The following is a 27,425-nucleotide window of genomic DNA, read 5'->3' as shown; positions in this document are numbered from 1 at the left end:
TGACTCCACCAGCAGAATAGTGAGTGCAGCTCTGGAGTATAATACAGGATGTAACTCAGGATCAGTACAGGATAAGTAATGTATGTACACAGTGACTGCACCAGCAGAATAGTGAGTACTGCTCTGGAGTATAATACAGGCTGTAACTCAGGATCAGTACAGGATAAGTAATGTATGTACACAGTGACTGCACCAGCAGAATAGTGAGTGCAGCTCTGGAGTATAATACAGGATGTAACTGAGGATCAGTACAGGATAAGTAATGTTTGTACACAGTGACTGCACCAGCAGAATAGTGAGTGCAGCTCTGGGGTATAATGCAGGATGTAACTGAGGATCAGTACAGGATAAGTAATGTATGTACACAGTGACTGCCCCAGCAGAATAGTGAGTGCAGCTCTGGAGTATAATTCAGGATGTAACTCAGGATCAGTGCAGGATAAGTAATGTATGTACACAGTGACTGCACCAGCAGAATAGTGAGTGCAGCTCTGGAGTATAATACAGGATGTAACTCAGGATCAGTACAGGATAAGTAATGTATGTACACAGTGACTGCACCAGCAGAATAGTGAGTGCAGCTCTGGAGTATAATACAGGATGTAACTCAGGATCAGTACAGGATAAGTAATGTATGTACACAGGGACTGCACCAGGAGAATAGTGAGTGCAGCTCTGGAGTATAATACAGGATGTAACTCAGGATCAGTACAGGATAAGTAATGTATGTACACAGTGACTGCACCAGCAGAATAGTGAGTGCAGCTCTGCAGTATAATACAGGATGTAACTCAGGATCAGTACAGGATAAGTAATGTATGTACACAGGGACTGCACCAGGAGAATAGTGAGTGCAGCTCTGGAGTATAATACAGGATGTAACTCAGGATCAGTACAGGATAAGTAATGTATGTACACAGTGACTGCACCAGCAGAATAGTGAGTGCAGCTCTGCAGTATAATACAGGATGTAACTCAGGATCAGTACAGGATCAGTAATGTTTGGACACTGCTGAAGGAAATCCTATGTAACTTGTGACGTGATCAGAGTTGACATTTCAGGAATTAGTATTTGTCCAATCACTGACGTCTGCGTTTGTAATACAAGGTACGTTACCAATTCCCTCCCATTCTATAAGGTGGGAGGAGCGGTGACACGTCGGTGACACGTCGGAGACACACAGATGACTCCCTCCCGGAGCAGCAGACAAGACAATGGAGACAGAACAGGTTATGTTCCTACAGATCTACAGTCGGACAGGACATGGAGACATAGACGGCACCAGCTCCTACCTGGAAGATGGAAATGTTTAGGGGTCTGAGCGTATGTTGGTGTTAAAGGGCGACTGTCTGGCCGATAGGGGAGTGGGGAGTTCCTGCCGCTGGGTGGCTCGGTGCCTCCAATGAAAAGAATGAACAGAAATGAAAAGAAAGCAGAGAACAGAAAAGAATACATAAAACTAAAAGAACAGAAAACTGTTTCAAAAGGAAACAAAATGACAAAATGTAATAATCACGAACATCAGTCTCGTGAGATCCGCTGTGAATGGACTGGACCAGGGGGTGACGGATGACAGCGCCAGGTGCCGACATGCCACGATACATGGTTATGGAAATGTTTTAAAGGACACTATACAGGCAGTATACCCACTATTTATCTGGGCATCATATCACACCATGTCACCCTAAATAGACAGTATATTAAGTACTTATCTGGGCACCACATGGTTCTGTCTCAGTAAAGTATATACAATTCATGTAGTTACAATATGGCAGCATGCACACCTTATCTGGGTCCTGTAAGGCTCTGCATGTTTAGCATATGCACTATTTCTGTGGGCACAGTCTGGCATTATCTTCTAGGCAGTGTATGTACTATTTTGGGTACCCTGTGGAACTACAGTACCGAGGCAAAATATGCATTTTTATCTAAGGTACTATGTTTTTGGCACTGGATGGCACTATCTAGTCAGCATATTAAATATTTATCTAGAATATGCACTGTTTATATAGGCACGATATGGCACGGTGTAAGAAGGATATACCACTATCTAGGCAGTATATTCAGTATTTATCTTGGCACTGTATGGCAGTATCTAGTGTAGCAATGTGAAAATTGAAGTGTTTTCCCCAGGCTCCGGTCCGGGACTTAGGGCATGCTCATGTCCAGGGATCCTATTTAATCCTGCTACTTGATCTTCGGTGTGTCTCACTCTGGAGAGTGTACAGACAGAGGCCTGGTGAGGCTCTGTAAGTGTGGTCTCAGATAAGCCAGACTGAGGGGCCATAAGGCTATGCAATAGCCTGGACTTTGGGGGACTTGCACACAGAAGGCTGGAGTGGCTCTGTGTGGTCTGAGCCAGAAGGGCTGAGAGACCACTATCCCCCAAGAGACCCTAGTGTGGGAGCAGCCTGGAGGCTGCTGAAGGTTGGGCTGGGAAAGCCGCATCTCATCACGGGTGTGAACTGTGCTACGCTTTAGGTGAGTCAGGGAAACCTATGTGTTTAGTTAGGGCCCAGACGGGCAAGGTATTTTATTTTGACTTTGTGTGTTTTTGCTTTATGCCGTGTGCCACAATAAAGCACAGTTTGGCCCCTAAATCCTGGTTTCTGTGAAGAAGCGTGTGTTTGCAACCCCTGGAAAAGAGCTAATCCCCTACACTAGATATTATATGCACTATGGGGGGTCATTCATTATACTGAAATATGCCTATTACTGGGGGCACTTTTGGGGACATTATTATTACTGGCGGCACTATTATTACTGGCGGCACTATAGGGGGCATTATTATTAATGTGGCCACTATACTTGCATTATTAATAGCAGAGGCATTTTAGAAGGTTGAAAGAATTTATCATGGCGTCTGGGCTAAAAGGAGAAGACGAGAAAAGAGAACATTTACATCAGAGGAGGAGACATCACTGGATGTAACAGCTATGTAGGGTTAGCGCTGTGCTGTGGCCTGTGTCTCATCTCCTCAGGCCCCTACTGGAGACAACTGGAAGAAGAGGACAGAATGTGACAGCTGGCACTGAACACCACAGAGGGGCAGCTTCTGGGGGGGGGGTATTTGGTTCTGCCGGGGAAGTATATTGTGCTGCACTGTGGTATCTGGTTCTGCTGGGGCAGTATATTGTGCTGCATTGTGGTATCTGGTTCTGCTGGGGCAGTATATTGTGCTGCACTGTGGTATCTGGTTCTGCTGGGGCAGTATATTGTGCTGCACTGTGGTATCTGGTTCTGCTGGGGCAGTATATTGTGCTGCACTGTGGTATCTGGTTCTGCTGGGGCAGTATATTGTGCTGCTCTGTGGTATCTGGTTCTGCTGGGGCGGTATATTGTGTTGTGCTGTGGTATCTGGTTCTGCTGGGGCAGTATATTGTGCTGCACTGTGGTATCTGGTTCTGCTGGGGCGGTATATTGTGCTGCACTGTGGTGTCTGGTTCTGCTGGGGCGGTATATTGTGCTGCACTGTGGTATCTGGTTCTGCTGGGGCGGTATATTGTGCTGCACTGTGGTATCTGGTTCTGCTGGGGCAGTATATTGTGCTGCACTGTGGTATCTGGTTCTGCTGGGGCAGTATATTGTGCTGCACTGTGGTATCTGGTTCTGCTGGGGCGGTATATTGTGCTGCACTGTGGTATCTGGTTCTGCTGGGGCAGTATATTGTGCTGCACTGTGGTATCTGGTTCTGCTGGGGCAGTATATTGTGCTGCACTGTGGTATCTGGTTCTGCTGGGGCAGTATATTGTGCTGCACTGTGGTATCTGGTTCTGCTGGGGCAGTATATTGTGCTGCACTGTGGTATCTGGTTCTGTTGGGGCGGTATATTGTGCTGCACTGTGGTATCTGGTTCTGCTGGGGCGGTATATTGTGCTGCACTGTGGTATCTGGTTCTGCTGGGGCGGTATATTGTGCTGCACTGTGGTATCTGGTTCTGCTGGGGCGGTATATTGTGCTGCACTGTGGTATCTGGTTCTGCTGGGCGGTATATTGTGCTGCACTGTGGTATCTGGTTCTGCTGGGCGGTATATTGTGCTGCACTGTGGTATCTGGTTCTGCTGGGGCGGTATATTGTGCTGCACTGTGGTATCTGGTTCTGCTGGGGCGGTATATTGTGCTGCACTGTGGTATCTGGTTCTGCTGGGGCGGTATATTGTGCTGCACTGTGGTATCTGGTTCTGCTGGGGCAGTATATTGTGCTGCACTGTGGTATCTGGTTCTGCTGGGGCGGTATATTGTGCTGCACTGTGGTATCTGGTTCTGCTGGGGCGGTATATTGTGCTGCACTGTGGTATCTGGTTCTGCTGGGTCAGTATATTGTGCTGCTCTGTGGTATCTGGTTCTGCTGGGCGGTATATTGTGCTGCACTGTGGTATCTGGTTCTGCTGGGCGGTATATTGTGCTGCACTGTGGTATCTGGTTCTGCTGGGGCGGTATATTGTGCTGCACTGTGGTGTCTGGTACTGCTGGGGCAGTATATTGTGCTGCACTGTGGTATCTGGTTCTGCTGGGCGGTATATTGTGCTGCACTGTGGTATCTGGTTCTGCTGGGCGGTATATTGTGCTGCACTGTGGTATCTGGTTCTGCTGGGTCAGTATATTGTGCTGCTCTGTGGTATCTGGTTCTGCTGGGCGGTATATTGTGCTGCACTGTGGTATCTGGTTCTGCTGGGCGGTATATTGTGCTGCACTGTGGTATCTGGTTCTGCTGGGTCGGTATATTGTGCTGCTCTGTGGTATCTGGTTCTGCTGGGTCAGTATATTGTGCTGCTACTGTGGTATCTGGTTCTGCTGGGCAGGTATATTGTGCTGCACTGTGGTATCTGGTTCTGCTGGGGCGGTATATTGTGCTGCACTGTGGTATCTGGTTCTGCTGGGCGGTATATTGTGCTGCACTGTGGTATCTGGTTCTGCTGGGTCAGTATATTGTGCTGCTCTGTGGTATCTGGTTCTGCTGGGCGGTATATTGTGCTGCACTGTGGTATCTGGTTCTGCTGGGCGGTATATTGTGCTGCACTGTGGTATCTGGTTCTGCTGGGTCAGTATATTGTGCTGCTCTGTGGTATCTGGTTCTGCTGGGCAGTATATTGTGCTGCACTGTGGTATCTGGTTCTGCTGGGGCAGTATATTGTGCTGCACTGTGGTATCTGGTTCTGCTGGGTCAGTATATTGTGCTGCTCTGTGGTATCTGGTTCTGCTGGGGCGGTATATTGTGCTGCACTGTGGTATCTGGTTCTGCTGGGGCGGTATATTGTGCTGCACTGTGGTATCTGGTTCTGCTGGGGCAGTATATTGTGCTGCACTGTGGTATCTGGTTCTGCTGGGTCAGTATATTGTGCTGCTCTGTGGTATCTGGTTCTGCTGGGCGGTATATTGTGCTGCACTGTGGTATCTGGTTCTGCTGGGCGGTATATTGTGCTGCACTGTGGTATCTGGTTCTGCTGGGTCAGTATATTGTGCTGCACTGTGGTATCTGGTTCTGCTGGGGCGGTATATTGTGCTGCACTGTGGTATCTGGTTCTGCTGGGGCGGTATATTGTGCTGCACTGTGGTATCTGGTTCTGCTGGGGCAGTATATTGTGCTGCACTGTGGTATCTGGTTCTGCTGGGTCAGTATATTGTGCTGCTCTGTGGTATCTGGTTCTGCTGGGCGGTATATTGTGCTGCACTGTGGTATCTGGTTCTGCTGGGCGGTATATTGTGCTGCACTGTGGTATCTGGTTCTGCTGGGTCAGTATATTGTGCTGCTCTGTGGTATTGCTGGCCCCATCTACTAATGTTGGCCCCACTGTAAATTCCCATTCCGCCCCTGTGCCAACCCCTCTCTTCAGTGGTGCCCCTCCAGCAGCTAGTCCGTCTGCCACTCCCCTCATCCTGGCCCTGACAGGAAATATTCAGACCTGGTGCCTAGGATGGCACCAGCTATAAATACGGCCCCAGCCCTGTATGAACATATGAAGGCAGTACGAGCACTATGTATCCGGGTGCCGCATGGCACTGTGTAGGAAGTGTAGGCACTATTTATGTACGCACTGTAAGGCGCTATCTAGGCAGAATATTTGGTATTAATCTTGGCATTCTCTGGGCACTGTGTGGCATTCTCTGGGCACTGTGTGGCATTCTCTGGGCACTGTGTGGCACTCTCTGGGTAGGATATTTGGTATTTATCTGGGCACTGTGTGGCACTCTCTGGGCACTGTGTGGCACTCTCTGGGCACTGTGTGGCACTCTCTGGGCACTGTGTGGCACTCTCTGGGCAGGATATTTGGTATTTATCTGGGCACTGTGTGGCACTCTCTGGGCACTGTGTGGCACTCTCTGGGCACTGTGTGGCACTCTCTGGGCAGGATATTTGGTATTTATCTGGGCGCTATCTGGGCACTGTGTGGCACTCTCTGGGCAGGATATTTGGTATTTATCTGGGCGCTCTCTGGGCACTGTGTGTCACTCTCTGGGCACTGTGTGTCACTCTCTGGGCAGGATATTTGGTATTTATCTGGGCACTGTGTGGCACTCTCCGGGCACTGTGTGGCACTATGTGGGAATTCCTCATCTTCAGTAGCTCAGTTCACACCTCTGTGGTCGATCTTCATCTACAGACGTGGAATATGACGCGTGTCGGCCTGTGTCCAGCACATGCAGCACAGTGCAGTATACACCAGTCACACCCAGAGCTGCAATCCCAAATCTGCTGGTCTCCTGAAACACCTTATGCTTCCCTTGGAACCGCTGCTGGATCAGTGTCTGCTGCATTGTGGGCGATGTGGTGTTTATAATGGGCACTGACTGGCTGCTCATCCCGCGTGGGGTTCAATCACTCAGCTGGGGGAGCACCATAAAGATGGCCGCCAGAGGTGCAGTATCCAAACCATCCGTCTCCGAAATCACACGGGGGCCCTTAGATTGTCCGAATCAGAAAACCTTTGTAAACTGAAAGTCATAAATCAGGGACTGTCCAGGATAACAAGAACATGGCTGCTTTCTTCCAGAAACAGCGCCCCCCCTGCCCGCTGGTTGTGTCTAGTATTGTGGCTCAGCACCGCTAAGGATATGAAGACGCGATACCAAACTTCACCTGTGGATGGGGTTGGCGCTGTTTCTGGAAGATAGCAGCCATGTGTTTCTAATCCTGGAAACTCCAGGAAGACATTATGGGGCACATTTACTGAGCTCCGGTCTATAATCTGCGTCTCATTTATTATCCCTTAATAAATCAGGTTTTTCTTTTTAGGTTTAGTCTGACCTCTAGTGGTGGTTTTCTTCTAAGACAAGTTCATATTCACTAAGACTGGTCTCATTGGTTTGCGCATGAAAAAATTAATGAGAAAAAAGTTGCATTTCTTTCTCTTTCAATGTAAAAAAATTGTGCAAATTCCTCTAAAAACGGATAGGAAAAATCAGACTGGACAGAAGTGGAGCAGAAATAAGACTAATGCGCCAAATCCAGGCAGAAAAAAGGTGTCTACGAACTTCTCAATTAGACTCGGAATAGACGCAAATGACTCCTAAACTGGGACAAAATCAGTTGGTAAATCAGACAAAAAATATAAAAGACAGGAGGAAACAGGCGGCCACAACATAGGAAAGGGGGCGATAAAACATATACAGATGTGACTGCACCAGCAGAATAGTGAGTGCAGCTCTGGGGTATAATACAGGATGTAACTCAGGATCAGTACAGGATAAGTAATGTATGTACACAGTGACTGCACCAGCAGAATAGTGAGTGCAGCTCTGGAGTATAATACAGGATGTAACTCAGGATCAGTACAGGATAAGTAATGTATGTACACAGTGACTGCACCAGCAGAATAGTGAGTGCAGCTCTGGAGTATAATACAAGATGTAACTCAGGATCAGTACAGGATAAGTAATGTATGTACACAGTGACTGCACCAGCGGAATAGTGAGTGCTGCTCTGGAGTATAATACAGGATGTAACTCAGGATCAGTACAGGATAAGTAATGTATGTACACAGTGACTGCACCAGCAGAATAGTGAGTGCAGCTCTGGAGTATAATACAGGATGTAACTCAGGATCAGTACAGGATAAGTAATGTATGTACACAGTGACTGCACCAGCAGAATAGTGAGTGCTGCTCTGGAGTATAATACAGGATGTAACTCAGGATCAGTACAGGATAAGTAATGAATGTACACAGTGATTGCACCAGCAGAATAGTGAGTGCAGCTCTGGGGTATAATACAGGATGTAACTCAGGATTAGTACAGGAAAAGTAATGTATGTACACAGTGACTGCACCAGCAGAATAGTGAGTGCAGCTCTGGAGTATAATACAGGAGGTAACTCAGGATTAGTACAGGATAAGTAATGTATGTACACAGTGACTGCACCAGCAGAATAGTGAGTGCAGCTCTGGAGTATAATACAGGAGGTAACTCGGGATCAGTACAGGATAAGTAATGTATGTACAGTGACTGCACCAGCAGAATAGTGAGCGCAGCTCTGGAGTATAATACAGGATGTAACTCAGGATTAGTACAGGATAAGTAATGTATGTACAGTGACTGCACCAGCAGAATAGTGAGTGCAGCTCTGGAGTATAATACAGGAGGTAACAGGATTAGTACAGGATAAGTAATGTATGTACACAGTGACTGCACCAGCAGAATAGTGAGTGCAGCTCTGGAGTATAATACAGGAGGTAACTCGGGATCAGTACAGGATAAGTAATGTATGTACACAGTGACTGCAGCAGCAGAATAGTGAGTACTGCTCTGGGGTATAATACAGGATGTAACTCAGGATCAGTACAGGATAAGTAATGTATGTACACAGTGACTGCACCAGCAGAATAGTGAATGCAGCTCTGGAGTATAATACAGGATGTAACTCAGGGTCAGTACAGGATAAGTAATGTATGTACACAGTGACTGCACCAGCAGAATAGTGAGTGCAGCTCTGGAGTATAATACAGGATGTAACTCAGGATCAGTACAGGATAAGTAATGTATGTACACAGTGACTGCACCAGCAGAATAGTGAGTGCAGCTCTGGAGTATAATACAGGATGTAACTCAGGATCAGCACAGGATAAGTAATGTATGTACACAGTGACTGCACCAGCAGAATAGTGAGTGCAGCTCTGGAGTATAATACAGGATGTAACTCAGGATCAGCACAGGATAAGTAATGTATGTACACAGTGACTGCACCAGCAGAATAGTGAGTACAGCTCTGGAGTATAATACAGGATGTAACTCAGGATCAGTACAGGATAAGTAATGTATGTACACAGTGACTGCACCAGCAGAATAGTGAGTGCAGCTCTGGAGTATAATACAGGATGTAACTCAGGATCAGTACAGGATAAGTAATGTATGTACACAGTGACTGCACCAGCAGAATAGTGAGTGCAGCTCTGGAGTATAATACAGGATGTAACTCTACAATGTTCTAGTAATAAACTCCTCTAGATTCTGTGCAGCACTGACTCCCTTCCCCCGTCTGTGACACTCATAGGGGGTCCCTACTCTATAAAATGCCGATAGTGGAGACCCTTCTATGTGCCCGGATTCGATGTCCTAGTCCTTCCTCCTGCGCTGCCCGTGTTTTCTACGTCGCCCACAATCAGGTAACAACGAGGTGCGAGGTGAGAGATGAAGGGGCAGTGACCTCAATATTTTATGATTTGTCACTCTCTTGTGGCTGTGACTGGAGATGGCCGATATCGCCTGTGAGCAATTCACATCTGTAATAAACATGCCATGGACACAAAGCAAACACACGCGGTGCCAAAACCATGAAGCGCGTGGGGGCAGAGCGCCTGGACAGCCGCCGTATTAGCTTCTGACCGCAGCGAAGCTAATGACGTCACTTGCATCGGCTTGTCCGCTTTCCTTACCTTTCACGTGTAGTATTGTATGATGCCTGAAGGGGGAGTTTGGACGGGAGTCGCTGTGGGCGGAGCTGAAGCTGCCATTGCGCATGTACGGCAGGCGCTGCACACCAGTACATAGCAACTCTGGCACGTGGCGGGGGAGGGGAGAGAAGCCAGGGGTCACAGACAAATAAAAAAAGAGAGCGAGGGAGGGGAGGAAAGAACAGAAAGAAGCACAAAATAAGAGACAGATCTGGGAACTAATGGAGGGGTCCGAAGTATCTGAACAGAACAGGAAACCAAATCAAAACATTACAGGAACATAAAAGGTTAAAGCCGCAAAACCGGACACAGAGGAGAGGAAAACTGCAGAACCTGCCCACGCCATGGCCGCAGCTATGGACAATTCCTTTAAGGAGGCGGCTGGGACCCTTCCTCCCAGTGCTGAGAATGTGGGGTCCCCATGATTGGTGGAGAGCTCTATTGTAGGTGCCCCCGCTCTCCCAGACGTGATTGGACTCCATCATGAACAAGGCCTGGGCCCCTCACATTCCTGGGCCCCCCTGGGCCATCTAATTGGTGTCTAAGTGCATAAGTAGAGAACCCCTTTAAGTGGGGGGGGGGGGGTCTAAACTTTCTCTCATTAATAATGTTGCATAATCAGAGAATTCATATAATTGGTCATTTATAATAGGAATCTGGTCTCTGATAGGCTGTATAACAATAGTTGTCATGGCTACATCCTGAGTCCCGCCTCTATGGATACAAGTACATACAATGTATCCTTCGCACTGGATACACCGTATCACACGGGTTAGTAAGCAGCAGAGCAGGGTCTAATCTCCTACAACCCCTTTAAAGCTTCAAGTCCCTGTCCCTTTAACAGAAGAATTTTCACACTACCGTTCACATCGCGCTTTCTGTCTCTGGTTTCTGTATCTTTTTGTGATAAGAATGTCGCAGTCTGTGGCATAAAAATACCGGAACCACAGCAGACAACCCCAATTTAAGTCTTACCAGTAGGGGGCACTGTATCCACCCTTAGATGCAACAGTAAGTAGACTTATGCTACGCACGACTATTATCATCCTAACCTGTGGGGGGCGCTGTATATTACACCTGTCACTTTCCATCCTGTCCTGTGGGGGGCGCTGTATATTACACCTGTCACTTTCCATCCTGACCTGTAGGGGGTGCTGTATATTACACCTGTCACTTTCCATCCTGACCTGGAGGGGGCGCTGTGTATCACACCTGTCACTTTCCATCCTGTCCTGTGGGGGGCGCTGTGTATTACACCTGTCACTTTCCATCCTGTCCTGGAGGGGGTGCTGTGTATTACACCTGTCACTTTCCATCCTGTCCTGTGGGGGGCGCTGTATATTACACCTGTCACTTTCCATCCTGTCCTGTGGGGGGCGCTGTGTATTACACCTGTCACTTTCCATCCTGACCTGTGGGGGCGCTGTGTATTACACCTGTCACTTTCCATCCTGACCTGTGGGGGCGCTGTATATTACACCTGTCACTTTCCATCCTGTCCTGTGGGGGCGCTGTATATTACACCTGTCACTTTCCATCCTGACCTGTGGGGGGTGCTGTATATTACACCTGTCACTTTCCATCCTGACCTGTGAGGGCGCTGTATATTACACCTGTCACTTTCCATCCTGACCTGTGAGGGGCGCTGTATATTACACCTGTCACTTTCCATCCTGTCCTGTGGGGGGCGCTGTATATTACACCTGTCACTTTCCATCCTGACCTGTGGGGGGTGCTGTATATTACACCTGTCACTTTCCATCCTGACCTGTGAGGGCGCTGTATATTACACCTGTCACTTTCCATCCTGACCTGTGAGGGGCGCTGTATATTACACCTGTCACTTTCCATCCTGACCTGTAGGGGGCGCTGTGTATTACACCTGTCACTTTCCATCCTGACCTGTGGGGGGTGCTGTATATTACACCTGTCACTTTCCATCCTGACCTGTGAGGGCGCTGTATATTACACCTGTCACTTTCCATCCTGACCTGTGGGGGCACTGTATATTACACCTGTCACTTTCCATCCTGTCCTGTGGGGGGCGCTGTATATTACACCTGTCACTTTCCATCCTGTCCTGTGGGGGCGCTGTACATTACACCTGTCACTTTCCATCCTGACCTGTGAGGGCGCTGTATATTACACCTGTCACTATCCATCCTGACCTGTGGGGGGCGCTGTATGTTACACCTGTCACTATCCATCCTGACCTGGAGGGGGCGCTGTACATTACACCTGTCACTTTCCATCCTGTCCTGTGGGGGGCGCTGTATATTACACCTGTCACTTTCCATCCTGACCTGTGGGGGGTGCTGTATATTACACCTGTCACTTTCCATCCTGACCTGTGAGGGCGCTGTATATTACACCTGTCACTTTCCATCCTGACCTGTGAGGGGCGCTGTATATTACACCTGTCACTTTCCATCCTGACCTGTGAGGGCGCTGTATATTACACCTGTCACTTTCCATCCTGACCTGTAGGGGGCGCTGTATATTACACCTGTCCCTATCCATCCTGACCTGTAGGGGGCGCTGTATATTACACCTGTCACTTTCCATCCTGACCTGTAGGGGGGGCTGTATATTACACCTGTCACTTTCCATCCTGTCCTGTGGGGGGCACTGTGTATTACACCTGTCACTTTCCATCCTGTCCTGTGGGGGGCACTGTGTATTACACCTGTCACTTTCCATCCTGACCTGGAGGGGGCGCTGTATGTTACACCTGACACTTTCCATCCTGACCTGGAGGGGGCGCTGTATGTTACACCTGTCACTTTCCATCCTGACCTGTGGGGGGCGCTGTATATTACACCTGTCACTTTCCATCCTGACCTGTGGGGGGCGCTGTATATTACACCTGACACTTTCCATCCTGACCTGTGGGGGGCGCTGTATATTACACCTATCACTTTCCATCCTGACCTGTGGGGGGTGCTGTATATTACACCTGACACTTTCCATCCTGACCTGTAGGGGGGGCTGTATATTACACCTATCACTTTCCATCCTGACCTGTGGGGGGTGCTGTATATTACACCTGACACTTTCCATCCTGACCTGTGGGGGGCGCTATATATTACACCTGACACTTTCCATCCTGACCTGTAGGGGGCGCTGTATATTACACCTGTCACTTTCCATCCTGACCTGTGGGGGGCGCTGTATATTACACCTGTCACTTTCCATCCTGTCCTGTGGGGGGCACTGTGTATTACACCTGTCACTTTCCATCCTGACCTGGAGGGGGCGCTGTATATTACACCTGACACTTTCCATCCTGACCTGGAGGGGGCGCTGTATGTTACACCTGTCACTTTCCATCCTGACCTGTGGGGGCGCTGTATATTACACCTGACACTTTCCATCCTGACCTGTGGGGGGCGCTGTATATTACACCTGTCACTTTCCATCCTGACCTGTAGGGGGCGCTGTATATTACACCTGTCACTTTCCATCCTGACCTGTAGGGGGCGCTGTATATTACACCTGTCACTTTCCATCCTGACCTGTGGGGGCGCTGTGTATTACACCTGTCACTTTCCATCCTGACCTGTAGGGGGCGCTGTATATTACACCTGTCACTTTCCATCCTGTCCTGGAGGGGGCGCTGTATGTTACACCTGTCACTTTCCATCCTGACCTGTGAGGGCGCTGTATATTACACCTGTCACTTTCCATCCTGACCTGTGGGGGGCGCTGTATATTACACCTGTCACTTTCCATCCTGTCCTGTGAGGGCGCTGTATATTACACCTGTCACTTTCCATCCTGTCCTGTGAGGGCGCTGTATATTACACCTGTCACTTTCCATCCTGACCTGTGGGAGGCGCTGTATATTACACCTGTCACTTTCCATCCTGACCTGTGGGAGGCGCTGTATATTACACCTGTCACTTTCCGTCCTGACCTGTGGGAGGCGCTGTATATTACACCTGTCACTTTCCATCCTGACCTGTGGGGGGTGCTGTATATTACACCTGTCACTTTCCATCCTGACCTGTGGGGGGTGCTGTATATTACACCTGTCACTTTCCATCCTGACCTGTAGGGGGTGCTGTATATTACGCCTGTCACTTTCCATCCTGACCTGTGGGGGCGCTGTATATTACACCTGTCACTTTCCATCCTGACCTGTGGGGGGCGCTGTATATTACACCTGTCACTTTCCATCCTGACCTGTGGGGGGGGGGGGCTGTATATTACACCTGTCACTTTCCATCCTGTCCTGTAGGGGGCGCTGTATATTACACCTGTCACTTTCCATCCTGACCTGTGGGGGGCACTGTATATTACACCTGTCACTTTCCATCCTGTCCTGTGGGGGGCGCTGTATATTACACCTGTCACTTTCCATCCTGACCTGTGGGGGGCGCTGTATATTACAGCTGTCACTTTCCATCCTGACCTGTGGGGGGCGCTGTATATTACACCTGTCACTTTCCATCCTGTCCTGTAGGGGCGCTGTATATTACACCTGTCACTTTCCATCCTGACCTGTATGGGGCGCTGTATATTACACCTGTCACTTTCCATCCTGACCTGTGGGGGGCGCTGTGTATTACACCTGTCACTTTCCATCCTGACCTGTAGGGGGCGCTGTATATTACACCTGTCACTTTCCATCCTGTCCTGTGGGGGGCGCTGTATATTACACCTGTCACTTTCCATCCTGACCTGTGAGGGCGCTGTATATTACACCTGTCACTTTCCATCCTGACCTGTGGGGGGCGCTGTATATTACACCTGTCACTTTCCATCCTGACCTGTAGGGGGCGCTGTATATTACACCTGTCACTTTCCATCCTGTCCTGTAGGGGGGCGCTGTATATTACACCTGTCACTTTCCATCCTGACCTGGAGGGGATGCTCATCGGTTCGTTATTCCTCCAATATCCTGCTGAGAGTTGTCCTTCTGCTGACCACTTATGCGCTAGGTGCACTAGGTGGCGCTATAACATCATGTAATATCACCACTAGGGATGAGTGAATTTCAGGTTGTGAAATTCGTTCTCGCTTTGTTTACTGGTAAAAAGTAAATTGCGTTATGGATTCTGTTACCGCGGACTATAACGCCGATCTCTGACGGAACGTCTTTAGAGACATTCCGTTATTCAATCCGTCATAATAGAAGTCTATGGGCTGCATAATGGATCCGTCCGGTTTACGTTATGACGGAGTCCTCCCCTGATCCGGAGTCCTCCCCTGCATAATGGATCCGTCCGGTTTACGTGATGACGGAATCCTCTCCTGATCGCGAGTTCTCTCCTGCATAACGGAAACCGGACGGATCCATTTTGCAGCCCATAGACTTCTATTATGACGGATTGAATAACGGAATGTCTCTAAAGACGTTCCGTCATAGATCGGCGTTATTGTCCGCGGTAACGGAATCCATAACGCAATTCAGCTTTTTACCAGTAGACGAAGTGTGAACGGATTTCATAACCTGAAATTCACTCGTCTCTAATTACGACTCCCAGCCGCCGCCGTCATTGCCGCATGTTCTCTTTGTGTCAGATTTGGTTGGGGGGGGGGGGGGCGATTCTCCATTTGGTCCGTTCTGCTCACACCTCTCGCGGGGTTCGGTACACTGACGGTAACGGCAGTTATGACGCGGGCACATATCACATACCGCCATAGCTGCGGGCCCCTAGAATCCCACACGGTATCAGGCGCCGTATTCTGCGGAGATCCTTACCGGGTCTGTGGAAATGCTGCGGGGAGCGGGAGACGGTGGGCGTGTAGTTATGGCGGCTGTAGACGGGGGAGTTGAGGGAGCCTTGGCTGGTAGACCGCTGGATCATCCGCTCTCGTCCGTCCATATAGCCCTGAAAGGGGACAAGAGGGTGACACCCAGAGATGATGTAACAGAGCGGCCCCCATGACAACGCCCGTCACCCAGCTTTCCCAGGCTCCTGAATGGCAGCCATACATCAGCACAGGCCTCATGTACAGCTGCTCTGTCCCCATGATAACACTTCCTGTCCTTGTCAATATCACCACCCACGTGAATGTACACACCACCACAGCCTGCGCAGACGTGCATATCCCTGAACAGGGCTGAGAGGAAGTGTTGTCATAGGGACACGACAGACAGAGGCTCAAGATGGATCCATCGTTACAATGTGTCAGCAAAACATTCAGTGCGGCTTCGACTCACCTCGGTGGAAGGAGTGGGAGACAAGGTTCTGGGAGACTGTAATACAAAGGACAATATAATGGTGTTATTACGATGCGGAAGACGCAACGTAAAAGAGTGAGATACGAAAAAATCTGAAGGAGGAATCAGGAAAAATGTCAGACGTTAGGAAACTGTTAATATAAAGGCAGATAACGGGTTAATAACAGCAGCACATCAGATATACAGGTGGAGCGGAGGCGGCAGATAAGGGGTTAATCACTACATGAGCACTAGATGGCGCTGCAGTCATCAATGTGGCGGCATGTGCAGAGTTTTGTGTCCTTTGTGACTCTCTATTTGGCACTTTGGGTGATGAGCAAAATCTGGAATACTGAGCTCATACCCCCCTCCATGGGTATCACCCTCACCCCCCTCCATGGGTAAACCCCCCACCCCCCTCCATGGGTATCACCCCCACCCCCTCCATGTGTAACCCCCCACCCCCTCCATGTGTAACCCCCCACCCCCCTCCATGGTTACCCCCACCTCCCTCCATGGGTAACCCCCCCGCCCCCCTCCATGGGTAACCCCCTGCCCCCCTCCATGGGTATCACCCCCACCCCCCTCCATGGGTAACCCCCCCGCCCCCCTCCATGGGTAACCCCTGCACCCCCTCCATGGGTAACCCCCCGCCCCCCTCCATGGGTATCACCCCCACCCCCTCCATGTGTAACCCCCCGCCCCCCTCCATGGGTACCCCCACCTCCCTCCATGGGTAACCCCCCGCCCCCCTCCATGGGTACCCCCGCCCCCCTCCATGGGTAACCCCCCACCCCCCTCCATGGGTAACCCCCCACCCCCCTCCATGGGTATCACCCCCACCCCCTTCCATGAGCACCCCCATCCCCCTCCATGGGTAACCCCCCGCCCCCCTCCCTGCTGTAGCCCGCTCTGACCCACTATGTGAACTACTGCTCATTAATCCAGAACATTGCAGAAGGCATCATGACCGGTGGGGGCACAGGGCACAGGGCGCCCCCTCCACTCCCATCATCCTCCCTCTGCCTCGTGTCCTGCAAACTGCTGATGCATGGTCAGGGTCATCCCTTTATTTAGAGGCCGGTTCTGTTCTGCGCACAGTAATAGGGGCGCTCGTGGGGGGATTCCAGGGGTGACAAAAACCCTAAAACCCCCAATGTCGTAGCTCAGTCTGACCCCACCGCAGGACGTGTCACCACAACAGGAGCACGACTACAGACACTTTACTGCCCCCAATGTAGCTCTCGTTTTATGTATACAGCTCCTATGCAGAGCTATGCGTTTCCATAGTTACAGACAACAAACGAAGCCTGTGTAGTCGGGTCCTGCCGTCATATTACATCCGTCACCTGACCCAGGGTCACATGCAGCCGCCAATGAGCGCGGTAAGACATGGCGGTGCTCTCTGCCGCAATCACAGGGCTCAGTCTAGAATAAGTCCGGCCACAGGCGCTGGTAATTCAGCCGATACGGTCGTGACCGCGGCGACATCGCACATCTGCCGGTCAGCGAATGTATCGGGCGCCCCTCCGTCCTCTGCGACATTCAGCCACGTGGCGACCTAGCACCTATTATGGCCGCTCATCTGACCGCGGCTGAATCTGCGCGTCTGTGACCGGTCTGCAGAGGAGGAAGAGCACAGACGACACTAGACGGGGCGAAGGAGACGGAAACCATGAAGAAGACGTCTCAACCCTCCACCCGAAAATCCCGCGTCCCCCGTGTCCTCTGCGGTCACTCGTTCTTCGTTTTATCTATTCCTGGGAAAGCTGGACGACAACCAATATAGCCCCCATTCCTGCTCCCTAGCAGCTCTCGGAGGTCGTCACCCAGCTTTCCCAGACTCCCGACTGCCCATTGGTGCAGTGATTCACCCCCCAGTACAGACCACAGGAGAGTTTCCAATCAGGACACCAGGAAAGCTGGGTGACAACCCCAGGATGGCCGCCATATTGGATGCCACCCAGAACCAAGAAAGAGCAGAGCAGAGGTAGAAGAGGACAGGGACGGGGGCGGGCGGAGAGATCAGCGGCGCCCTGACTTACTCTCTCATTCAGAACTGAGGAACGGTCGCTCCGGGGGCTCTGCGGCTGCGGACAAGAGTCACCGAGGTCATTAATACAGCAGCTGAACTACAAATCCCAGCACGCCCTGTGGTAAAGAAGACATTGTGGCCTCACCTCCCCCACGCTCTGCCGCTCGTCATACGTGGACGTATGGAAGGACTCGTAGGTGATGAGGTCCGGCCGCTCGATGTCGTAGATGGCTTTCACCTTAGGGATGGCGGCGAGGTCCTTGTAGTCCAGGATCTCATCGTCCACTTTAGCCTGCGGGGCACAGAGGATCTGAATGTTATAGAACATGACTGTCTCTCACAGCCTCACCATTTCCAAGAGCTCTGCTTGCAGTCTGTGAATGAACTTCTATGACGTTACTTCTATAGCTACCATGTGTTCAGTCTACGATCCTCAGGGCCACAATGTATCGGCAGGGATCAAATGTATCAAACTCGTCTGGGGTTTGCTAAAATGTATCCAGACTGTTACAATGTATCCAGTGTAGACAAGCACAGCCGTAGTGCAGTTCCCTCCTGCCCGGATGGTTTGTTACAATGTATCGGCAAAGATCAAATGTATCAAACTAGTCAGGAGTGTAGACAACCAGAGCAGCAGCATGGATCCCTCCTGCCGGATGGTTTGTTACAATGTATCAGTCTGGAGTCTAGATGTTTGGCTCTCATGGGATCATCTAGACTTGATACAACTGTAACAAACTCTCAGCTGTGAGAAGTATTAGGTCACAGGTTTCCATCTTGGAAAGTTTCACACTAGCGGTTTTGTTTTCCGATATTGAGTTCCGTCACAGATGCATCAGTTCAGTCCCTCTTACGTTTTTTGGACGGAGAAGATACCCCAGCATGCTGCAGTTTTCTCTCCGGCCAAAAATACCGATCTCTTGCCGGAATGCCGGATCCGGCATTAATTTACATTGAAGTGTATTAGTGTTCCGGCAAAAAGGATCCGACTTTCCGGTCTGCGCATGCGCGGAGCTTTAAAAATGCAAAAAAAAAAAGAATACCGGATTTTTCTGGGTGACACCGGAGAGGCAGATCCGATATTTCAATGCATTTGTCAGACGGATCCGCATCCAGATCCGACTAACAAGTGTCATCAGTTTGCGTCCGGATTTACGGATCCGGCAGGCAGATCCGGCGACGGAACTGCCTGCCAGAATCCTCTGCCGCAAGTGTGAAAGTACCCTTAAATAGTGACGCTTTGGACGTCATCCTCCACCCCTAACCCTAGAGATCCCTTCCATACAAGTCCCTGGGGTCGCCTCCCGTCCATTGTGTCTATGGCTTGGGCAGCTGCTCTCTAAAGACTGTGTGAAAACTGCAGGATTATAGACTTTATTTTGTATACAGTGAAAAAAAGTCACCAAAAATTGTAAAAAGAAATGTTTAACACAATAATGTCATTGAAACAATAGGTCATTTTTGAAGACACTTTCCCTTTAAAAATGGCCACTCCATGATTGCACAGCAGAGACGGGTATGCTGCGGTTGTACTCACACAGATGGTATGGCCCGGTGAGCCCGGTATACTGGATCCGGTGCGGGAATACACGCTCTCAGCTGAAGACCTGGTGGGCTGCAACACAAGAACCAACATGAAGCGTTAGACCTGTGAACCCCCACCTCCCGCAGGTACCCCACAATCAGCAGCCAAAGGGGTAGGAGAGCTGAGACTGCCGGCCCTTGGAGGGGCCATAGTGGTGTGAACTGCACCAGGAGGGGGTAAGATAAAGGAGAGTGCATAGTTGTGTGAGCTCCACCAGCAGGGGGCGCCATTGGAAAGGGGTGGGTACAGTGGTGTACTGCACCAGGGTGGGACCCCAACTGCAGAGGGGAGAATGTGGCATAGGAGGGGCCCTATTAGTAGGGAGTAGAGTTCAATGCATCAGCACCAGAAGGTTTCGTTATGATTTCAGCTCTGGGGCCCCTCTTCTCTATGAGGGAGAGCGGTCTTTCCCTGCAGATGTCACTGCATTGTCCTCCTTCTGATCGCAGGGTACGACTGCGGCTGATCTCAGGGCCCCGCTCCCCATCTGCGGGCTGAGGTCATACATTTCTGGGCGAGCTCCGGAGCACGCCCTTCACATCTCCGCCAGAGAAATCTGAGCAGATAGTTACACAAGCAGCTGACACTAGGAGCAAGATAACCGGAGGACGACCTGAGCATGTCCATCCTTAACCATCAGAGCTGAAGCCTCCCAGCATCTCCTGCATGTTCAGTGTCTGCACAGAAGCTCCGGTGAAGGACATGTCTGATCACAAACTTGTTGACCGTTTCCAGAAATAACCAGCAGAATAGTGAGTACAGCTCTGAAGTATAATAAAAAATTCTGCACTTAAATATTCAAGGAAATTACGAGACCTTTTCTGGGGATCATTCCTTACACTGTGTCAAGAAAGAAAAAGGCCTCTTGTCACGGATGTCGTCATGGACACAGACGTGTGAATTAGGCCTAGCGTGTCCAGTAGTCCTCCGAAGGTTACTTGCTATTACTATCATTCACAATGTCTCCATATGATTTACCCACAGGAAACAATCAGCAATCAGAATAAGTGCATCGTGTGTAAGATGTCACTCGTGAATCAGCAACCAATCAGAACACAGCTCATTACACAAAAGATGACTCCGCCCCCACAATGACATCACAAAGCAGCAGAATGTGTGTTAATCATCACCAGAGTGCAGAAATCAGTGGTGCTACGATCAAAAGATCTGCACAGCAGGACGGTACCTTTCTCTTTATGGAGCCCGGGAAAAAAAATGACAATCGCTGCAGAGAAAGAAGAGAACAAAACTGGAGCAGGGGTCTCTCCGGGATCACAGGGGCCGCACACAGCGACATTATCACGGAGGTTTTGTTATTTAGTTAACTACAAGGTCATGTTCAGGGGACAGGAGAATGTTTATTCCCAGGAACACAAACAAATACACAGATTAGCAGATTTAGAGATTAGAGATCCACCACTAGAAAAACTCACTATACACAGATTATACAGTCACCACTAGGGGGAGCTCACTACATACAAATTATACAGCCACCACTAGAGGGAGCTCACTATATACAGACTATACAGCCACCACTAGAGGGAGCTCACTACATACAGATTATACAGTCACCACTAGAGGGAGCTCACTACATACAGATTATACAGCCACCACTAGAGGGAGCTCACTACATACAGATTATACAGCTACCACTAGAGGGAGCTCACTACATACAGATTATACAGTCACCACTAGAGGGAGCTCACTACATACAGATTATACAGCCACCACTAGATGGAGCTAACTACATACAGATTATACAGCCACCACTAGAGGGAGCTCACTGCATACAGATTATACAGCCACCACTAGAGGGAGCTCACTACATACAGATTATACAGCCACCACTAGAGGGAGCTCACTGCATACAGATTATACAGCCACCACTAGAGGGAGCTCACTACATACAGATTATACAGTCACCCCTAGAGGGAGCTCACTACATACAGATTATACAGCCACCACTAGAGGGAGCTCACTGCATACAGATTTTAAACACCTCTAGAAAAATAGAAACCTAGAATGTGTCGGCAGATAAGAACCGTTTGGCCCATCTAGTCTGCCCAATATACTGAATACTATGGATAGCCCCGGCCCCATCTTATATGAAGGATGGCCTTATGCCTATCCCATGCATGCTTACACTCCTCCACTGTATTTGCAGCTACCACTTCTGCAGGAAGGCTATTCCATGCATCCACTACTCTCTCAGCAAAGTAATACTTCCTTATATTACTATTAAACCTTTGCCCTTCTAATTTAAAACTGTGTCCTCTTGTAGCAGTTTTCCTTCTTGTAAATCTTCTCTCCTCTTTTACCTTGTTGATTCCCTTTATGTATTTAGCAGTCTCTCTCATCTCCCCTCTGTCTCGTCTTTCTTCCAAGCTCTACATGTTAAGGTCCTTTCATCTTTCCTGGTAAGTTTTATCCTGCAATCCATGGACCAGTTTAGTAGCTTTTCTCTGAACTCTCTCTAGAGTATCAGTATCCTTCTGGAGATATGGTCTCCAGTACTGCGCACAATACTCCAGATGAGGTCTCACTAGTGCTCTGTAGAGCGGCATGAGCGCCCCCCTCTGTCTACTGGTAATGCCTCTCCCTATACACCCAGCCTTCTGCTAGCATTTCCTGCTGCTCTGTGACATGGTCTGCCTACCTTTAAGTCTTCTGAAATAATGACCCCTAAATCCCTTTCCTCAGATACTGAGGTTAGGACTGTATCACTGATTGTATATTCTGCTCTTGGGTTTTTACGTCCCAGGTGCATTATCTCGCACTTATCAACATTACATTTTAGTTGCCAGATTGTTGACCATTCCTCTAGTTTTCCTAAATCCTTTTCCATTTGGTGTATGGCGCTCGCTACATACAGATTATACAGCCACCACTAGAGGGAGCTCACTGCATACAGATTATACAGCCACCACTAGAGGGAGCTCACTACATACAGATTATACAGCCACCACTAGAGGGAGCTCACTGCATACAGATTATACAGCCACCACTAGAGGGAGCTCACTACATACAGATTATACAGTCACCACTAGAGGGAGCTCACTACATACAGATTATACAGCCACCACTAGAGGGAGCTCACTGCATACAGATTTTAAACACCTCTAGAAAAATAGAAACATAGAATGTGTCGGCAGATAAGAACCGTTTGGCCCATCTAGTCTGCCCAATATACTGAATACTATGGATAGCCCCGGCCCCATCTTATATGAAGGATGGCCTTATGCCTATCCCATGCATGCTTACACTCCTCCACTGTATTTGCAGCTACCACTTCTGCAGGAAGGCTATTCCATGCATCCACTACTCTCTCAGCAAAGTAATACTTCCTTATATTACTATTAAACCTTTGCCCTTCTAATTTAAAACTGTGTCCTCTTGTAGCAGTTTTCCTTCTTGTAAATCTTCTCTCCTCTTTTACCTTGTTGATTCCCTTTATGTATTTAGCCGTCTCTCTCATCTCCCCTCTGTCTCGTCTTTCTTCCAAGCTCTACATGTTAAGGTCCTTTCATCTTTCCTGGTAAGTTTTATCCTGCAATCCATGGACCAGTTTAGTAGCTCTTCTCTGAACTCTCTCCAAAGTATCAGTATCCTTCTGGAGATATGGTCTCCAGTACTGCGCACAATACTCCAGATGAGGTCTCACTAGTGCTCTGTAGAGCGGCATGAGCGCCCCCCTCTGTCTACTGGTAATGCCTCTCCCTATACACCCCAGCATTCTGCTAGCATCTCCTGCTGCTCTATGACATGGTCTGCCTACCTTTAAGTCTTCTGAAATAATGACCCCTAAATCCCTTTCCTCAGATACTGAGGTTAGGACTGTATCACTGATTGTATATTCTGCTCTTGGGTTTTTACGTCCCAGGTGCATTATCTCGCACTTATCAACATTACATTTTAGTTGCCAGATTGTTGACCATTCCTCTAGTTTTCCTAAATCCTTTTCCATTTGGTGTATGGCGCTCGCTACATACAGATTATACACCCACCACTAGAGGAAGCTCACTGCATACAGATTATACAGACACCACTAGAGGGAGCTCACTACATACAGATTATACAGCCACCACTAGGGGGCGCTCACTACATACAGATTATACAGCCACCACTAGAGGGAGCTCACTACATACAGATTATACAGCCACCACTAGAGGGAGCTCACTACATACAGATTATACAGCCTCCACTAGAGGTAGCTCACTACATACAGATTACACAGCAACCAATAAAGGGAGCTCACTACATACAGATTATACAGACACCACTAGAGGGAGCTCACTACATACAGATTATACAGCCACCACTAGGGGGCGCTCACTACATACAGATTATACAGCCACCACTAGAGGGAGCTCACTACATACAGATTATACAGCCACCACTAGAGGGAGCTCACTACATACAGATTATACAGCTACCACTAGGGGAAGCTCACTGCATACAGATTATACAGCCTCCACTAGAGGTAGCTCACTACATACAGATTACACAGCAACCAATAGAGGGAGCTCACTACATACAGATTATACAGCTACCACTAGGGGGAGCTTACTACATACAGATTATACAGCCACCACTAGAGAGAGCTCACTACATACAGATTATACAACCACCACTAGGGGGCGCTCACTACATACAGATTATACAGCCACCACTAGAGGGAGCTCACTACATACAGATTATACAGCTACCACTAGAGGGAGCTCACTGCATACAGATTATACAGCCACCACTAGGGGGAGCTCACTACATACAGATTATACAGCCACCACTAGAGGGCGCTCACTACATACAGATTATACAGCCACCACTAGAGGGAGCTCACTACATACAGATTATACAGCCACCACTAGAGGGAGCTCACTGCATACAGATTATACAGCCACCACTAGGGGGAGCTCACTACATACAGATTATACAGCCACCACTAGAGGGAGCTCACTGCATACAGATTATACAGCCACCACTAGAGGGAGCTCACTACATACAGATTATACAGCCACCACTAGAGTGAGCTCACTACATACAGATTATACAGCCACCACTAGGGGGCGCTCACTACATACAGATTATACAGCCACCACTAGAGGGAGCTCACTACATACAGATTACACAGCAACCAATAGAGGGAGCTCACTACATACAGATTATACAGCTACCACTAGGGGGAGCTCACTACAAACAGATTATACAGCCACCACTAGAGGGAGCTCACTACATACAGATTATACAGCCACCACTAGAGAGAGCTCACTACATACAGATTACACAAACATATAATGTAAATATCTTTAAACAGTAATCTAAGATTCTTTTAGTAGCGGCTGTATGTATTAACCTCCTGAGCTCCCTCTAGTGGTGGCTGTATATATCTGTATGCAGTAATCTCCTGAGCTCCTACTAGTGGTGGCTGTATATATCTGTATGCCATAATTTTCTGGGCTCCCCCTAGTGGTGGCTGTATATATCTGTATGTAGTAATCTCCTGAGCTCCTACTAGTGGTGGCTGTATATATCTGTATGTAGTAATCTCCTGAGCTCCCTGTAGTGGTGGCTGTATATATCTGTATGTAGTAATCTCCTGAGCTCCCTCTAGTGGTGGCTGTTTATATCTGTATGTAGTAATCTCCTGAGCTCCCTCTAGTGGTGGCTGTATATATCTGTATGTAGTAATCTCCTGAGCTCCCTTTAGTGGTGGCTTTATATATCTGTATGCAGTAATCTCCTGAGCTCCCTCTAGTGGTGGCTGTATATATCTGTATGTAGTAATCTCCTGAGCTCCCTTTAGTGGTGGCTGTATATATCTGTATCTAGTAATCTCCTGAGCTCCTACTAGTGGTGGCTGTATATATCTGTATGCCATAATCTTCTGGGCTCCTCCTAGTGGTGGCTGAATATATCTGTATGTAGTAATCTCCTGAGCTCCTACTAGTGGTGGCTGTATATATCTGTATGTAGTAATCTCCTGAGCTCCCTTTAGTGGTGGCTGTATATATCTGTATGCAGTAATCTCCTGAGCTCCCTCTAGTGGTGGATGCATATATCTGTATGCAGTAACCTCCTGAGCTCCCTCTAGTGGTGGCTGTATATATCTGTATGTAGTAATCTCCTGAGCTCCCTCTAGTGGTGGCTGTATATATTTGTATGCAGTAATCTCCTGAGCTCCTACTAGTGGTGGCTGTATATATCTGTATGCCATAATCTTCTGGGCTCCCCCTAGTGGTGGCTGTATATATCTGTATGTAGTACTCTCCTGAGCTCCTACTAGTAGTGGCTGTATATATCTGTATGTAGTAATCTCCTGAGCTCACTTTAGTGGTGGCTGTATATACCTGCATGTAGTAATCTCCTGAGATCCCTCTAGTGGTGGCTGTATATATCTGTATGCAGTAATCTCCTAAACTCCCTCTAGTGGTGGTTGTATATATCTGTATACAGTAATCTCCTGAGCTCCTACTAGTGGTGACTGTATATATCTGTATGTAGTAATCTCCTGAGCTCCCTCTAGTGGTGGCTGTATATATCTATATGTAGTAATCTCCTGAGCTCCCTCTAGTGGTGGCTGTATATATTTGTATGTAGTAATCTCCTGAGCTCCCTCTAGTGGTGGCTGTATATATCTGTATGTAGTAATCTCCTGAGCTCCCTCTAGTGGTGGCTTTATATATCTGCATGCAGTAATCTCCTGAGCTCCCTCTAGTGGTGGCTGTATATATCTGCATGCAGTAATCTCCTGAGCTCCTACTAGTGGTGGCTGTATATATCTGTATGCAGTAATCTCCTGAGCTCCTTCTAGTAGTGGCTGTATATATCTGTATGCAGTAATCTCCTGAGCTCCCTCTAGTGGAGGCTGTATATATCTGTATGCAGTAATCTCCTGAGCTCCCTCTAGTGGTGGCTGTATATATCTGTATGTAGTAATCTCCTGAGCTCCCTCTAGTGGTGAATGTATATATCTGTATGTAGTAATCTCCTGAGCTCCCTCTAGTGGTGGCTGTATATATCTGTATGTAGTTATCTCCTGAGCTCCCTCTAGTGGTGGCTGTATATATCTGTATGCAGTAATCTCCTGAGCTCCCTCTAGTGGAGGCTGTATATATCTGTATGCAGTAATCTCCTGAGCTCCCTCTAGTGGTGGCTGTATATATATCTGTATGTAGTAATCTCCTGAGCTCCCTCTAGTGGTGAATGTATATATCTGTATGTAGTAATCTCCTGAGCTCCCTCTAGTGGTGGCTGTATATATCTGTATGTAGTAATCTCCTGAGCTCACTTTAGTGGTGGCTGTATATACCTGCATGTAGTAATCTCCTGAGATCCCTCTAGTGGTGGCTGTATATATCTGTATGCAGTAATCTCCTAAACTCCCTCTAGTGGTGGTTGTATATATCTGTATGCAGTAATCTCCTGAGCTCCTACTAGTGGTGACTGTATATATCTGTATGTAGTAATCTCCTGAGCTCCCTCTAGTGGTGGCTGTATATATCTATATGTAGTAATCTCCTGAGCTCCCTCTAGTGGTGGCTGTATATATCTGTATGTAGTAATCTCCTGAGCTCCCTCTAGTGGTGGCTTTATATATTTGTATGTAGTAATCTCCTGAGCTCCCTCTAGTGGTGGCTGTATATATCTGTATGTAGTAATCTCCTGAGCTCCCTCTAGTGGTGGCTGTATATATCTGCATGCAGTAATCTCCTGAGCTCCCTCTAGTGGTGGCTGTATATATCTGCAT

The 27,425-nt window shown here is 48.5% G+C and overlaps 1 protein-coding gene across 34 annotated transcripts in view; it reads right to left on the bottom strand.

The window, feature by feature from the left end:
- ABLIM1 (actin binding LIM protein 1) overlaps positions 1–27,425 on the bottom strand; it is a 241,197-nt gene that overhangs the window by 27,114 nt on the left and 186,658 nt on the right. For 10 of the 34 annotated variants that reach the window (XM_044296708.1, XM_044296719.1, XM_044296709.1 and 7 more), the window contains 8 exons: positions 20,865–20,903; positions 19,631–19,708; positions 18,239–18,385; positions 18,104–18,148; positions 16,059–16,094; positions 15,597–15,726; positions 9,872–9,991; positions 1,294–1,398 (listed from right to left, as the gene is read on the bottom strand). In XM_044296708.1, coding sequence (XP_044152643.1) covers positions 1,294–1,398; positions 9,872–9,991; positions 15,597–15,726; positions 16,059–16,094; positions 18,104–18,148; positions 18,239–18,385; positions 19,631–19,708; positions 20,865–20,903 — 700 coding nt within the window. The remainder of the gene's footprint in view (positions 1–1,293; positions 1,399–9,871; positions 9,992–15,596; positions 15,727–16,058; positions 16,095–18,103; positions 18,149–18,238; positions 18,386–19,630; positions 19,709–20,864; positions 20,904–27,425) is intronic. The other 24 variants (XM_044296720.1, XM_044296722.1, XM_044296724.1 and 21 more) reach the window with 11 other exon arrangements.

The sequence above is a fragment of the Bufo gargarizans genome, chromosome 6 (assembly GCF_014858855.1).
Source record: "Bufo gargarizans isolate SCDJY-AF-19 chromosome 6, ASM1485885v1, whole genome shotgun sequence".
NCBI lineage: Eukaryota > Metazoa > Chordata > Amphibia > Anura > Bufonidae > Bufo > Bufo gargarizans.
The sequence above is the reverse complement of the archived record's forward strand: the minus strand, read 5'-3'. Positions and strand labels throughout refer to the sequence as shown.